The 17,421-nt window shown below is 40.4% G+C and overlaps 1 protein-coding gene across 4 annotated transcripts in view; it reads left to right on the plus strand.

Moving 5' to 3' along the window:
• Window positions 1-17,421, plus strand: part of FNDC3B (fibronectin type III domain containing 3B) — a 350,111-nt gene that overhangs the window by 61,136 nt on the left and 271,554 nt on the right. For all 4 annotated transcript variants that reach the window (XM_059920533.1, XM_059920537.1, XM_059920536.1 and 1 more), the window contains exon 2: window positions 5,383-5,521. In XM_059920533.1, the coding sequence (XP_059776516.1) occupies window positions 5,411-5,521 (111 nt within the window). In that variant the 5' untranslated portion in view covers window positions 5,383-5,410. The remainder of the gene's footprint in view (window positions 1-5,382; window positions 5,522-17,421) is intronic.

A 17,421-nucleotide genomic window follows, 5' to 3' on the forward strand; every position in this document is an offset into this window, starting at 1 on the left:
GCCTGAGACTTGACTCGGGGAGCCCGTCTCCTCTCACCCAGCAGGACCACCCCGTTTGGCGCTGCTGGTGATGCTTTGCTCTTTTTGGTGCCGTTAGGTTTCCTTTTCTCTTGTCATCTGAAACCCATTTGTGTACTGTACTGCTAACTCACATCTTGAATTAATGTAAGGAAATTCAGGTCATCAGCCTATGGAGTGAGGACCAGGACATTCTGTTACTAATATGAAGGCCAGGTCCACAGACTTAAACCTTCTCCAGCGGTGATCAGGGCTTTGGTTTTTTTCAAGTTAGAAATTCTTCCTAGTATATGATTGCTTTTTCTGGCCTTTGGAAATGGATCTGTGGTTCTCTCCTGAGAATCAGGTTTTTATGAAATTGGCTGTGTGTGTTTCTTAGGATAGGCTGGGGCCAAAATACCATGGAAAACCTTTTTGGACTTGGAGTGAGGGAAGCAAAATAAAGGGAAAAAGTAATAACCCAGTTGCCTAGAGTCATGTAAAAACTGAAGACCCTTTGCAATATTATTTTAAAATAAGGTGTTTTGTAAAAGCTTTGGGGGCATATTTGGACAGAATTAAACGTCTTACCAGCAGTGAGGATCTGTTTTTCAGAGTATGCAGCCCCCCCGCCCCCCCGCCATTAGCCTAGAAGTTCTTTGGTTCTGGACCTTGCTAGCAGGTAAGGACGGTAACAAACGACTTGCTTTCAGGAGAGAGGGAGGTTAACCACAAGTGCTCACGTGGCATCCCTTCCCTGTCAATCAAAAGAATAGAACTGGCCGGGCATGAAGCACTTGTGGTTTTAGTGTTAGGATGTGTGGTTAGGGGGAGAGGTTGTGAGGGCCTGTGGTTGTCACCGAATTCTTTGAAATAGAAGTATGGGTAAGAATAAAAAGAATAGGAGTGAAACCTTGGAGCTCTATGTGAAAAAAAAAAAAAAAATTCAGAGAATTAGAAAAAAGCATTGTAGTAGAGGTCATCTATTTTCTATTGGTTTAGTCGGATTAGTTTTGCAGCACATTTATTTATTCTTTATTTGTAAATGGTAGTGGTCTAAAGAATGGATTTATTGCAAGAGCTCAGTTGTGTGTGAGGAGGACAGTGTGGTTGTGGTAGAGCCTTGAATGAAGTACATGAGTTCTGTGAAAGCTCTGGCCAGCTCAGATACACATCTGTCCGAGGGAGAAGGAACCCAGACCAGGACAATGCGGGTTTTGTCAGGGTGATTTCTCATGAGACTTTCTGACTGACACGGAAAACAGGTACAGCTCAGTTATCCAGAGATCACACATCTGGCTCACGCAGCTTCCCTCAGAGCTGATAATCAGCACGTGGTCAAGGAGGACGGTGCAGGGCACAGAGGGGAGCTTCTGAGACCCCAGAGACCACTCCTCTGTGTGTGTATAACTAACAACCTGGCTTCCCAGCCCAAGGAAGATGTAAGACAGCCAATTTAGGATATGTTTCTCAGATTTGAGGAGGTGTGGTTTGTGGTGCAGCCTAATGAGGAAGAGAGAGGAAAAAATATACCATAGAATTTTAAACATAAGAACTCAAAGTAAGGGTGAATTTCTCTGAGTATGTAAGGTCAGAATGCTTAGTAACTCCCTAGTACATCACCTTGTGACTGAACACAGTATTGTAAACAATGACCCTACATCCCTAAGAAAAAATAAAGTTATGGCCAGACTGCCCTATAATGAAGTAAGAAAATGTATAATTTCCATCCACAATTATTGCAAATAAAGTTTTTGGTCCTTAAAGTTAACTGTTTGAATAGTAAGCCTTCCACATTCATGGCTTCATTTTTAAAATTCCATTTGAAAAGTTCAAGTTCGGTCAGCTTTCTTAGGCATGTCACATTCTCCAGGTCTCCTCAAGGCAGTGGTGCTGAGGCTTAAGCACCTCTTAAGGTGTTTAAGTTGAGTACATGTGTAGTTTTGTCTGGGTTATCGGCCAAAATAGAGGAGACTCACTTTTGGGGGAGCTGTCACCATTAAATGATTGATGCATGGCAAGCCTTCCCAAGTCTCTTGGCCTGACTTAACCTTCTTCAGCTGTCAATGGTTAGGGCTGAGTGGTTTTCCCAATTTACAACTTGAACATTTGACTTTCCATTTGTATTTGGAAAAGTCATTACCTCCTGCTACCCGACACCCGTCCCCATCACCAGGGAATAACCAAAAATATGGTAACAACCATAGTAAATACTACTTTGTACCCTGTTTTATGTTTTGCGTCTATGGTTTTCGTTCTTTTATAATTCTTCTCCTGCCTTTTCTCTTGTCCCGGTCCACGGCACTAAATTGTTGGTGTTCCATGATAATTTAAGGACTGGTTGGCAGGCAATTGCCTTGTTAAGTAGCTGGGCATTATGTTGCCTAGAGGTAATTTATTGCTTTTTCTACATGTCCCTTGAATTCCAGGCAAATGAACATATCCTGTGTATGTGCATGGAGTGTAGAAAGGGGTTTTTAAACATTGTTGGCTGCATGAACCACCCCTTCTAGATCAGTCTCTTACCTTGTATTGCAGGCAGGATAAAGTCTGGTTTACCTTTGGTGAAACTCTTGGGCATTAGAAAGTAGGCCTTGGATTTTAGCCAGCTGGTGGCCTAGGGTAAAGAGGGTTAACAACTTTGCTTATGAGCAGTGTGGCTCTGTGGCTTCACTTTATTCTTCCATTTTTCTCCATGATTAAAGGTACGGTTGTTGCATGATTGAGTTGAAGCACTAGGAGTGTATGACGTTTATATGTTCCCACTGTATGCTGAGTTGATTGTACAAGTAGTTGATTTTTTTATGCACAGTTCTCCATCTTCCCCTCCCTTGTTCCCCTCTCAGTAATCTGCAACAACCACTGCACATCTGTGAGGCGAATAATCCATCATCCAGTAGAAAAGAAGTACAGGATTCAGGCATCTTTCTCTGTATTGAATAGCTGCATTGCCCAAAGTTGCCTGTACGATTTTCAAAAGCAGATACAATTATCTCTTTGTGCCAGTGGACTTGGTTTCTTTGGGGGTTTCTGCAGCTCTCTGTTGGCTCCCACCCTCCCTCATCGTAGATTTATAAGACTTTCATGGAACTGGGGAGGGGCTCTGTCCTTTTATCCCACACTTGCAGAACCTGGAGTTTAACTGCCCAGTTTGGACTTGACACCTGTGCTTAAGAGTGCCAGCTAGTGGGGCTGGATTGCTGTGTTTTGATGATAGCAAGTCCCATTGTTTATTTCGACGCCAACCAGAAGGTTTCTTAAGTTGGAATTGTCAGTGTTAGACATGATGTTGGGAGTTGAGACATTCTTTGGTATAAGGGATGGGTGGCCAGGAATGCCTAAATTTTATACTAGATCACAATTATGTCCTCCTACCAGTACCTGCGTGCACAGGATGAAAAAAGAGCGGGTTCTATCCTTATGCTTGTCTGTGAGATGACCAGGACTTTCCCGCAGTGGGAGAGGGCTTTGGTGCTCACTACTTTAGCAGAGGAGAGGGGAGGGGACAGAACCGCAACCTCCATAACCTCACCAGCAAGTGCCTTGGGGCTCTTCCCTGCGGAGGGGTGAGGAAAAGGTGGAAGTGAGTGTGGAGTGCTTCTTTCCCCCAGATGCTTTATCCTCAGACCCTTAATGTAAATTAGTGCCCTGGTTATCCAACCTGCACGTTGAAGAAACATTAAATAAAACATTACGCTTAAGAAATAGGCCTGTGTAATATCAATCTGAGGAGAACTAGCCATTCTTTCTTCATGCACTAGTAGGGTTAAGTATATTTGAAATAAAATTGAAATGGACATTAGTACTCCATTAGTAGTACTACTCAAAATCAAACATGTCATGATAGTGTCAGTGGAAGTTATTTTGGTTAATTCTATTGTGGAAGAATCTGTTTCCTACATTAGGATAAACTACTGGGCTTTGAGTTTTGTACTTTTATTTGCTTAGGAACTGAGTAATTGCCTCATAAAACAGCATGATGGTACTGGTAACACTGCATTATAAGACCTGTTATTATAGAATGTGCTTCCCTAGTTGGGACAAGACTTTGTTGTTTGGTGCTTAAAATAATTAGCTTCTCCAAATGGGGTTATAATGAATAGTGTAAAATTTTACTGATTTAAAATAAAGTTTATAATCTCTTGGGTGGCTTTTATGCATCATTTGATACTTCCAGGGAAGGAGTTTCTTTTGGGTGGAATTTGGGGGAGGGAGATATATTTAACATTCAGAATGGAGGTTTTAAGAATGAGAAGAAATATTTTATTTGTCACACCTGAGACAAATTAGAGATAATCATTAAAGGATTTGCCCCACTGTTTTGCCTGATTTGGGTATTGAGTATTAAAGGATTCATTTACCAAATCCTCTTGAATTTGAAATTTTGGGGGACTTTATTATGAATGAGAAAAAATTTAGAATGAACCACATGGCAGTTTCTTTCTGAACTGACTTAAAATAGTGTGCGTGTGTGTTTGTTTATTCTTCTTTGTCCATGCTATTAAACTTTTTGTGACAAAAAGTTTTAGGCATTATTGAAGGATACATAAATACTTCTTAAAGAACATTATAATTCTGAATAGGAATTCATTGTTTTCCTGCTGTTATATTGAAAAGCTAGATGTCGGTGGCAAGTACCATTATGGAATGAAAGTGGGCTTGGTGTTGTTTTGAATACCTGTATGAAAATCATTTATTCTGTGGAAACAATGGAATGTGCCGTTAAGCCTTATTCCGTACAAGGTGCCATGGGTACTCAGGTACAGGAAAGCTCAAGACATGCAGAAGTGATAAAGCTGTAAATATGCAACAGGTTAAATCCAATTCAAGGAGGTGACGGGAGAGAGATAATTAAAACATGATTAATTACCAATTTAATGGCAAGGTCAGAAATCACAACAACTGCAGTGTAGGCAGTTAACCTTTGTTTACTTGCTTTGTTAACTGCTTTTTTTTTTTTTTGAGAAAAACTTCTTATAGCTCATTCTCTTTGGCCTTATTTTCTGTAATTACCTTAAAGATAATGATATGATCAGTGTTCGTTTGACACTTTTAGCCTCTCAAATTGTTATCTCATTTTATTCTGAGGAAGGTCCCTGGGGTTAGGGGACTTACTATTTTTCATAAGTTTTTAAAATTTATAGCTAAATAATGAAACTGAGGAACTAGAGGTTGTGTTCACTTGGCTTCTTAGAGACTCAGGTTTGTGGTCTCCTAATTCAGGCTATTTCCTGGGTTTTGCTTCACCCCTTTTAATACAATACTGTGATTAGAAGAATTTGAGTTTCGACTGACCTCATGACGGTGCACTTAAATTGCTGACTTGTTACAGGTGAATTTTTGTGGTCTTGAGTCCTTTTCAAAAAAATGGTGATTTTCTTGCAGGAAGCCAGTTGAGGGAAATTCTCCATGAATGTATGTCACAATGATGATGACCGACCAGATCCCTCTGGAACTGCCACCATTGCTGAACGGAGAGGTAGCCATGATGCCTCACTTGGTGAATGGAGATGCAGCTCAGCAGGTAGGTGCAGTAAGAAGGGAATTTAAGTCAACTTGTCTAAGTGAGAAACATTAACCCAGAAATTGTTTTTTTTTTTTTAAGTTTTTTTTTGATGTAGACCATTTTTTTTTTTTTTAATATGTCAAGTGTTTATTAATTTATTTATTTTTTATTATTTTTGTCTGTGTTGGGTCTTCGTTTCTGTGCGAGGGCTTTCTCCAGTTGCGGCAAGCGGGGGCCACTCTTCATCGCGGTGCGCAGGCCTCTCACTATCACGGCCTCTCTTGTTGCGGAGCACAGGCTCCAGACGCGCAGGCTCAGTAGTTGTGGCTCACGGGCCCAGCTGCTCCGCGGCACGTGGGATCCTCCCAGACCAGGGCTCGAACCCGCATCCCCTGCATTGGCAGGCAGACTCTCAACCACTGCGCCACCAGGGAAGCCCAATGTGGACCATTTTTAAAGTCTTTATTGAATTTGTTACAATACTGCTTCTGTTTTCTGTTTTGGTTTTTTGGCTAAAAGGCATGTGGGGGTCATAGCTCCCCAACCGGGGATTGAACCCGCACCCCTTGCCTTGGAAGGCGAAGTCTTAACCACAGGACTGCCAGGGAAGTCCGCTAACCCAGAAATTGTTTTATTTTGAGATTTAAGATCTGTGATTTTGAACCTTTGTAGTTCTCTAGAGGTCAAGTGTTTTTGTTGTAGAATTACTATATGATTTAAAATATCAGAAGTTGTAGTTTTTGAGAACAGCAAACTTTACCTAATCCAGTTGGTATTCTTGAAGCATCAAAAACAAATGTCTGATTTTTGAAATGGATCATTTTGAAAATATGTACAAGTCTTTGGAATAAAATACAGTTTGCTCATGTCATATATTTTGCTTGACTGGTTTGCCTGATTGGTCAGAGCAGGATGGCCCGAGCAGGATGCTCAGAGGGTGGATCGGGTTTTTATCTCACACAGCGGGTGACTGGCCCCGACAAGAGGCACAGGTCTGTGTGAACCCACCCTGGCTCCTGGAGCAGTCCTTCCAAATGTAGAGCCTGCTGCCCAGAAAATGATGGTACTTGTTTTCTATAAAAACTCCTTTGCCACTAGTTTCTTAACATTACAGAGTTGAAAAGTTATTCCTGAGCGCATTCCTGTAGCACTTGGGAAAAATTTTAAATGGTAAGTAAAACTTTAAAAATTATTAGAGACAAGTATTGTCGCTGATAACATTATTTAAATTTTTAATTGACTACTAAAACTGGGTTCCCTCAGTCTTATACTAAATAAATGCCATTTTTTTATACTTGTGTAGCTCTTTAGAAGCACAAAAGTAGAAGACTTCGTTTTATCAAAAGTAGAATTGGGAGCAATCGCTTGAAAAATATTTATGCAAAATATATTAATAATTCAGAGAAGTTAATTGGCCATTTATTTGATGTCAGTATGTTGCTCTTCCCCACCCCCCATCTGTCATAGTACATTAATACTTTGTATATACTTCTGTTGGATATTGCTTTGCTGCTTAATAGTTTATATATATCACTTTCTCCTGCATTAGACTGTGAACCTCTTAAGAACAAAGAATATCTAATAGGTGCTCAATAAATGTTTGTCAGTTGAATAAATTTCCTCCCTTCTTGCCACTGATGCAAGTATCTCTCTTCCTGACTCCTGATTCTCTCTCTCGGCTCATTTCCACCCATCTACTGTAGTATCTTTTATCTTAAACACACAAATAGCTATACCTCTCATCCACCCAACAGAAACAAGCCCCCTCCCTTGACTCCACATTCTCCCAGTTACCATCTTGTATCTCTGCTCCCCTTTACAGCAGTACTTCTCTAAATAGAGCCTCTGCTTCCTTGCCTCTATTACTCTTCATCTCCAGAGTCTCCACTTGTTTCTTGTCATCTTTCTATTCCAATCTGTCAGCAAGTCCTGTTGGCCTTACCTCAGGAACATTGCTGAAACCATACTTTGCCGTGTCCACTTCATTTCCGTGACCACTCCTGGACTCTAAGCCAACACCTCTCACCAGGGTAGGACAGTTCTTCTCACTGGTCTCGCTGCTTTTACTTTTGCTCTACCAGAAAGCATTTGCCACACAGCAGTCTACTAACAACATAAACATACCATGTCACTGCCCTGCTCAGAGCTGTCCTGTTTGCCCGAGATAAACTCTGAGCGCAGTACCATGGCCAGTCCACCTTCTGTGGTTAGAGCTTGCCTCTCTCCATCATTCTGCCACTGCTCTGCTCCGGCCACTCATGGGGAGGTCTCAAAGTGCCATGAATAGTTTCAAGATGCGGTGTTTGGTCTCCTTTATTTTCACTAATTAAAACAATAAAAAAAAAAAGGGCAAGTTGGGACTTCCCTGGCGGTCCAGTGGTTAAGACTTGGCGCTTCCACTGCAGGGGGTACGGGTTCGATCACTGGTTGGGGAACTAAGATCCCGCATGCCTCATGGTGAGGCCAAAAAAAAAAAAAAAAAAAAGCAGGGACAAGGTATTCAAATATGACTAAACTTGGAAAACAATGCAGGTCTTTCAGATGTTGTCACCTGGTTCCATTTTGCATATGTACCTGGGAGACCTGAGACTACCCATCCATGTAGCTGTGCACCATTTTTGTGTTTTGATTTCTCCCTCATTTCTATAATTCATTTTGCATAGAGTAGCCTTTTGTACTTTTATAAGCCAGCATACAGAGCCCTTAGAATTTTCCAGTTTTTTCTTCAGAAATAAACTCCTTTGCTCCCAGAAATGACCAGTGACTGAAAAGACTGGATTTCCTCAGAAGGCCTTGTGGTGTTTCCTACTCTGTAGATCTACCTCAGCTCTTAAGTAGAAGCTGCTTAATAATTTTGGTTGATAAAATCACATTTTGATTTCGCCTGAGAAGGTTTCTATAAAGCCAAGAAATGGGAAGATTTGTTAATCTGTTTTATAAACAGTCACAAACATCGAGGTTTCTCAGACTAGGGTACACTTACTCTAAACAAAACTCATCGGAAGGGAATGTTTCAGTCTTTCTAATTCGCAAATATGTTTGATTGTGCTAGAAGCATTGACATTTAGGCATTTAGGTTATGTGGGCCAAGCTGTTGACTGGCATTAACCCTAAGTTTCCCTTAATGGGGCACAGTTGTTAACTGGGCAGAGTGTGTTTGAAATATTCCTCTCAGCAGGAATGGCCCAGGATTTATCATGCCTTGATGTCGTCACTGTGGCTTAGCTGAGGCAGTGGCCTATGTGCCTGACATTTCTTTTTGCCTCTTTCTGCCCCCAGAGTCCCCATTCTGTGTCTCCCTCATTCACTCAAGCCTTCACTTTTTCCTTTGGGTCCTAACGTTTAGTTTTGGCAGAGTTAAGTGTGGTAGAGTCCCCAGGGCCTGTGTGTGGAACCTGGGCTAAGGAGCAAGCAAAACCAAAATAATGGAGAAATACCAGAGAGGAGGTGGGGGAGGGGGAGGGATGGGGGGGGTCACCAAAAAGAACAAGGACCAGGAGTGAGGATCCGAGAGTCGGGCTGCAAGAGTTTTGAGTGCTTGTCTGGGGTGCCTGCTGTTGTTTGCTGCTTGCTCTTAAGAGCACGTGCGGTGTGATGCTCAGGTGGGTTTGTGTGAAAGGATCAGGAGGCTTTGACCATGCTGTCCCTTGAGGCAGTACTTTTCAACAAGGACCATTTGGAGGCACAGGGCTGACTTCAATGATGGACATTGCAGGCACTGTCCCGGCAGACCCCTGGGGTGACGTTTTAAGGGAGAGGCACTTATGGTGAGGCCAAAAAAGTGGTGAGCCACTTCCCAAATTATACCGTTGAAGAGAGCGGCCCTCTGGCTATAGGGTCTGCCTCTACATTTCTGTTAGGAGTGTGTAGGTGAAGCTTACCTTGTATGTGTTTACAACTCTTAATACATTGCAGCTGTGCCGAGGGCATTCTAATTATTTCTATATATGCAAAAGAACCACCACAGTTAGGAGAAAGCTCTTCAGTCCCCACAGCCTTCATCCTCCTGATTTCTGTCCTGTTGGTTTCTGGATTTAATTAAGGACGAGTTCTTGGCAAGATTCTCTGCTCCGTTCTGGCTCTCTAAATAAGAAACACTGTTAATTTTCATTATCCGAAGTCATGTTAAGTTTGAAACCTTGTTTTGTCATTTTATGTAGGTAGCAGGAAAAGGATGATTCTTTTCTTAAAATGAAAAGCCGTCCTCATTATGAATGAATGAAGATTTAAAGTATATTATCAACTAAAAAATGAACAAGAATAACAATAACAAATACACAAGGTGGATAGAAGGAACTTACTTAACAGCTTTATTGAGATATAATCCACATGCCATGTAATTCACTTATTTAAAGTTTACAATTCGACGAAATTGATTATATTCACAGAATTGTGCAACCAAGACTACCATTAATCTTAGAACATTTTTATCACCCTGAAAAGAAACCCTTTAGCAGTCACTCTCCATTCCCTTCTTTCCCCTATTCCTAGGCAACCACTCATCTACTTTCTGTCTCCGTAGATAATTTGCCCATTATGGACATTCATGTAAATGAAATCATACAATATGTGGTCTTCTGTGTCTGCCTTCTCTCACTCAGCATAATGTTTTTAAGGTTCGCCCATGTTGTAGCATGTATCAGTACAGGCATACCTCGGAGATATTGTGGGGTCAGTTCCAAGCCACTGCAGTAAAGTGAATATTGCAATACAGTGAGTCATGTGAATTTTTTGGTTTCTCAGTGCATGTAAAAGTTCTGTTTACACTATACTGTAGTCTCTTAAGTGTGCAATAGCGTGTCTAAAAAATTGTACATACCTTAATTTAAAAATATTTTATTGCTAAAAAATGCTAACCATCTGAGCCTACAGTGAGTCGTAATCTTTTTGTAATAGTAACATCAAAGATCACTGATTGCAGATCACCATAACAAATATAATAATAATGAAAAAGTTTGAAATTTTGCAAGAACTACCAAAATGTGACACAGAGACAGGAAGTGAGCAAATACTATTGGAAAAATGGCGCTGATAGACTTACTCCACACAGAGTTGCCATGTTAAACCAATATGTAAAACACACAATTATCTGCAAAGCACAATAAAGCAAAAAAGCTCAATGAAACAAGGTATGCTTGTACTTCATACCTTTTTTATTGCCAAATAATATTCTAGTGTATGAATAATACTACAATTTATTTTTCCATTCATCAGTTGATGGACATTTGGATTGTTTCTACTCTTTTTGGCTATTATGAACAATGCTACTATGAATGTTTGTGTGCAGATTTTTGTGTTGATGTGTGTTTTCGTTTCTCTCATATATACCTAGGAGTGAAGTTGAACACCTTTATTTTTAACTATTGTTTTCTAAATAAAGTACATCTGCTTCTCTCACTATAATTTCTTCTACCTCTAAATAGATCAACATAGCTAAATAAAGTTTGCTTCCCTTAATATGCCTAACCACATACTATTCTTGAGTTATAAAAGTCATGTTTCCACCTGAGCTTTTGTGTGTGGCTGTATAAATTACAGTGAATGCCCTTCAGTAATCAAAATATTGGCATTTCATACGTTACGTTTCAGAACCTAATGTTCTGAAACATTTTAGAACCTAATGGTGTATTAATTGAACTATCTTTGTTAAGTACTTTTAGCACATCTTAGAGATTTTAAGAAGTAGCAGCTGGTTTTGAGCATGAGAGAGTAAGCATCAGCCCAATTTCCAACTTGTTCTATTGGTTTAATATTTCAATAATCTCTGAAGAGGAATTAGAGCAGCCACCAGTTAAAGAAACTATTAGGTTAAGAACAGAGTGTTCACCTAGAATTTACTGATTTGCTAATTTAATCTGTGACACTTATAACCTACGCGATGGTGGTATGCCACTTTATATTCTTAGTGACACTTCTAACATACGTATTCATTAGGTCAGTGGGGTGGGGAGAGAGCTAGGCGCCTCTTTGTTCTGACTAGCATTTAGCACACAGAGAGCCCCTAGCAAATGTTTTGTCATTTTTTATTTCTTATGTCTTGCTTTTCTTTTTTCTTTTAAGCTTCCTGAATATTAATTGCTAATGAGTATTCTTAATGCCTCTTCTTCAGGAAGTAGATCTCCTTAAATGTAAATAGAAAACTGTTTCTGGGATAGCCTGGTAACATGTGTGCCCTGGAAGACAGGAGGTTAAAGTTACCTCAGTTGTGTCCAATTGTCTTAACTTTAGCCTGTTTCGGTTGATCAGCATTTAGCACGTCATTTTATTGGGAGTGAGGTTTTTTTTTTCCCTTTTGTTTCTTCTTTCTGAAAGCCTTTGTTTCCCTAGACAGAATACACAGCCAGAGTTTTCCTGGATCATTCTTTTGAGTACACATTTCCAGACAGCACATTAAACACATTAAAACTTTCCACGTTCAGATGGTGCTCGTCATCAGCACGTCTTTTACAGCAAATGTACTTCTCCTCCTAATCCAGTGACCTTTTCTGTTCTGGTTGATATCTTCTTAATAACTTTTCCCCTGACGGCTCCCTTCTTGCATTCAGTAGTTCAAATCCTCTCACCACACAGGTTTACTCTTCAAACATACTGACGGGCCACTGTGTCAGGGGGACCCAGAAAGAGGTTTACAATCAGTATAGTGTAGAAAAATGAATAAACGGCTCTTAGGGGCCTTGTCCAGGAAAAAGAAGGATATTCAAATGAGAATGGGACTGGCTGTTAAAATATTATTGCTGAATAATATTAGATAACATCTCCCTTTATGATAGAATCCTATTTAGAAGCTGGGGCTTGAGCTAGAAAGTAGAAAAAGTTAGGCTGGTCAAATGTTGGGTTTGGGAAACCAAGTATGGGGAAGCTCAGTTTTGGTCAGACTCTTCAGCATCACAGTATATGAGAGATGTGTAACTTGTGCAAATATTTAAAGAAAATTATTATTGCAAACTGCTGTCCGCGTTCTCTCTACTACTCAAACTTATAAGGCCTGTTGTGTAAAGATTGTCAGCTCTCTTCTTTGAGATTGGGGTGGAAAGAAGGAGTGAGAGGGTAAGATTTATGACTGAATTAAGGAGTGACTTTGTTCATTTTAATAAGCATTTGTCATACGTCTTCTGTGCAGGACTGTATTAGGTGTTGGTGACACAGACCTGAATAAGACACTGTTTTTGCCCTAAAGGAATGAGCAGTGTAGTTAGGGAGCAAAATGTGGTTTACCAAAAAAAAAAAAAAAGAAAGAAAAAAGGCTGTATTTATACATGTGTAGAACCACAGGAGAGGTGCTTGGATTGCAGAATGTATCAGTGCCTTGGGAGCGCAGAGGAGGGGTGGATCAGGGAACGGGATAGGCGGGCAGGAAAACAGAGACCAGGCAGGGAAAGGTGTCTGTGGGGAGGCTGAGCCTGAACTGAGACCTTGCTGGAAGTTATTCAAGCTTTGCATATCATATAATCAGTTTCTGTTTTATGAAATGTAAATACTGTGTAGGGATAGTATAGTCAATGAGGAGCTAATATTAGTGGCACCCCAAGCAGACCGTATCTAAATCTCTTTTCTGGAAACTTTGCTCTTCAGTATTCTTTCTAGAGAATCTGTCTGTCCTGTGATGCATCCAGCCTGGCGACCCACCCGTGGCCTCTTGATGTCTATTCCTCACAATTACCGATTCTGCAGAAGTGCAGATCCTGAGTAGTACCCCTCCACCAAAGCTGCTTTCCAGCAGCACAGGCAGCCAGCCCCGTTTCTGAGGGCTTCCTTTTAACTGTAAAAAAGTGAGGTGAGTTTATCCAGGTCTGTGGTCTGATTTTACCTCTCTGCCTTAGGTTTGCCAATTCTACTCCCTACACAGGCTTCCTAAAAGGCATAGCCTATGCATAATCTCTGTCTCATAAAGGAAAATGTTGATGCCGTGCAGAGGATGGTGTTATATGTGGCACCCACAATAATTATGACACATGACATATAATTATGACAGCTCTGAGCTGTCTGGGTTGAGGGACACTTCAGAATTTAATTAGCCAAAGGCAATAATAATAAGATACAAGATGCAGTCAGTATCCTTCAAATGGGAGCTGCCTTCAAAAAGGAGAGGATTAAGGAAAAACACAGGCGTGGCAAGGTTGCACTGCAAAATAACAGCAATTTAAAACGCTATGGTGGTTTTCACATTATGATTGTTTTCAACTTATTGCAATGTTTGACTGTCTGGTTGCACTCTAAACTCCAGGGCAGCAGGGGCTATGTGTCTCTTGTTCACACTGTGCCTGGCGTCTGAGGGTAGCATTCAGTAAGTGCTTCACAGTGGATGAAGGATGAATGAAATGAACAAATCTAATTCATCTAAACCAGGGCTTGAAAACTGGCTACCTATTGCATTTGTCATACAGGCATTTAAAAAAAAAAATCTTTATAGTTAACAAAAAATAATTAGGTGCCAACCTTTAAAAATGGGAAGATTGACACAAAATTCTGGATCTTTATGTTGAAAACCCAGAAGATCTGATAACTGGGCTGGCAGCAGTTGACTGGCACAAAGCAGCAGCTGCCCGCTTTGGATGGGGAGTGTCGTCCCCAGGCCCCACCCTGTCCACGTCACTCAATTTCCAGACCTGCCTGGGCTCTGGGGTCATCTGAACTTGCAACCTGGGGATTGTTAACTTTTTTTACCTTTGAAATTTCTTCCTGTGCTTACACATACTGGGTTTTAAATATAGCAAAAATATTTAAGATTTCTCAGGCACATTCATTGTGTATCATACTGATGAAGTGATTTTAAGTCTCTTACTTTTCTACTTATGACTTGTAAAATGAACTAGTGTGGGCTGTGGTTTGTATAGCTTTGTAGAAGGGTTTCAATTATATGTCTTACAACTTAGGACCCAGGTATTGGTTGTTTTGGCCTCTGCTTTTCAGTGAACAGTATTTGAATCCCCAGTCATTGCCACACTGAGCACTCCTCAAAGCGTAAGAAGGGCAGAAGAAACGACCAGGCGCCTTGGTTTTACTGTTTATACACTAGTTAGGGGACATTAAACAGAGATGCAAGGTATCAGCGTTCCAGGGGATAGAGATGCAAATACTTGCATTTACAATCTTTTTTACAGTCTCCAAGAATTGAGTTTCCGTTAGGTACTTATTGAAACAGAATTTTTTTATTCTATTTCAGTAAAATGTCCCTGGTACTACCTAGACAAGATGTTTTTATTTAAGTCATTTCTATATTGATTTTCTCTTTGAATAAGATTAAATTTAATAGTAGATTTCCAATCTCGAATTCTCAATTTTTTTTTTTGAAAATGTATATTTGTCATCTTGAATGTGATATGATAGCCATTGATGTGTCTTATAGTGCAGTAAAAATAATATATATGCACACACACACACACAGGAAGAAAAGATGGGACTATTCTCCATCCAGAATGTGTTAAGACATATGTTTTGCTTATACATAATTGTTTTCATGTTGGCAGACTTTTTTTTTTTTTGTCCAAATGATTGACTTAAAAATATGACTATATAGCAGTTAGATACGTTATATCCCAAACAGGATAGTAGTGAGCAAGCTGCATAAAATTAGTAACATTAATCTCTAAGTTCCAAATGCAGATGCAAAAAATAAACAGCCTGCTGAGGAGCCCGCTGCTGAAGCGGCCTAGTAATTTTCCAGCCAGCTCTGCTGTTACACTAAATTGAAGCTGTACTCTGGTGGACCTCCAGAAGAAACAGTTCAGTGCCACTTTAGTGTTCATGCCTACATTGGTATTGCTTCTCAGCCCTGGGCCTTTTTCTTTAGCAGGTGACCGTCAGATAGATCATTGCTGAGAGGAAGCCTGTTTTATGTGCAGCATGTGTTTAGTACAACCATTAACTAGAATAATTTGACCTGGATCCATTCTTTATTGCCCATTCCCTGCCCCTTGCGGTATAGTAGATGTGCATTTGGATAAAATGGACAGTCTGCATTTAGAAAATTTCTTTGCCAAGGGTTTCTGCTTTGCAAATAACTAGGCAACTAGTTAAGTGGAGATAGCAGAAAGTTGGGGGTACTTGGACTAGTTTTGGGGGGCAGGTTGACTAGAGAGTATTTATATCAGCAAAAGGTTCCATTCCTATCACAGTTGACCCTTGAACAACACGGATTTGACTGCATAGGTCCACTTATACACTAACTTATATTTTTCAGTAGTAAGTATTATAGAACTACACCATCCACCATTGGTTGAGTCCACAGATGTGCAACTGAGGATACCAAGGACCTGCTAATGCAGAGGGCCGACTATAAGTTACAGACGGATTTTTGACTGCGTGGAGGGTCGGTGCCCCTTAGCCCTGCATTTTTCAAGGGTCATTTGTGTTTTTTAAAAGTGGAAATCAATTCTTCTGAGCTAATAAACCTTAGCTGTGTAGAGAAATGGACTTGTGTTGTTATCTAGCTGTGTTTCACGACTTCTAATTTTTAGAAGGAGTTGTTAAAATATTCTTGTGTTTTTCTAAGTAGTTAGAAAAATTCCACACTGAGGCATGTTACTTGGGTAGAAGTTTCTTTGGTCTTTACGTGTATTGGAATATTGAGTTGTCCGTCTAGTTCATGAGGGAACCTGTGACACATTGAAGCATGTGCTTTAGTTAGTGATGTTGTTTGGTAGCTAAATTGGCCAGGGTTTTGCAGCTCATTTATCTTTTCTGACTTGTTTTGCATTGGCAGCATGCATCTATTTATAACTCATCTTAATTCTCATCACCTTGGCAAAAGGCTATATAAAAAGCATCCTTATAGAATGGCTGTTTCTTTATAATTTATTTGGTGACTTTAGTCATGACTGAAAATAAGTGTAATTTAAATACAAATATATATTATATGAATTACAGAGGAATGGCATCTGTATTTTTCTTATAAGGTTTGCATTGAGAAGTCAGACCTTAGGCTTATATATACCCTGTCTGTGAATAATATCTGTTTTAAAGACCCAGGGAATCAATTGAGGATGGAGTTGGGTGATAGAGCACATAATCCTTTAATAGATGGGTGTTCACATCCCATTTACTTCTCAGACTTTCTGTTTTCTTGTTTTCTTATTTTTCAAGTGGTTACTCCCAGTAAGGCCCTGAGAATCTTCCCACTTTTTATTGACTGCCTCTGTACACCATGCTGCTTCAAGTTGCCTTGGAACTTTAAAGAGCCTCCATTAGAGAGACTTGAAGATAGACATCACAACTGGTGTATGCTTTTTCTTTGGAGGGAGGCAGTGGCTCATTTTCGAACAGTTATTCTAAAATCACGGGGGAAGTGTAGGCTAAAACGTTGTGTAATATTCCAGAGGTTCTAGTGTCGTAACAATGTAAATGATATATTAAAGGTCAGGTTTTTGGACATTGAAAGAATGCCAAGTGTCTAACCTAATTTTTGGCATTTGCCTCAGACTTAAATGTTACTTTTGGACTTCTCTGGTGGCGCAGTGGTTAAGAATCCGCCTGCCAGTGCAGGGGACACGGGTTTGATCCCTGGTCTGGGAAGATCCCACATGCCGTGGAGCAACTGAGCCCGTGCACTGCAACTACTGAGCCTGCGCTCTAGAGCCCGCGAGCCACAACTACTGAAGCCCGCGTGCCTAGAGCCCGTGCTCTACAACGAAGAGTAGCCCCCGCTCGCCACAACTAGAGAAGGCCCACGCGCAGCAATGAAGACCCAACACAACCAAAATAAAAGTTACTTTTTAAGCTTGCTGATCACCAGAAGGCTTTTAGTTTCAATTTTATGCTCAACTTTTAGTTGAGTGGTTATTTGTTAAATTATTGGAAAGAATGGCTTTTTTTCTCTCTCTCTCTCTTTTTTTGGCTGCGCCTCATGGCTTGCAGATCTTAGTTCCTTGACCAGGGACTGAACCTAGGCTACGGCGCCGAGTCCTAACCACTGGACTGCC

This window comes from Balaenoptera ricei, chromosome 4 (genome assembly GCF_028023285.1).
Source record: "Balaenoptera ricei isolate mBalRic1 chromosome 4, mBalRic1.hap2, whole genome shotgun sequence".
Classification (NCBI taxonomy): Eukaryota; Metazoa; Chordata; class Mammalia; order Artiodactyla; family Balaenopteridae; genus Balaenoptera; species Balaenoptera ricei.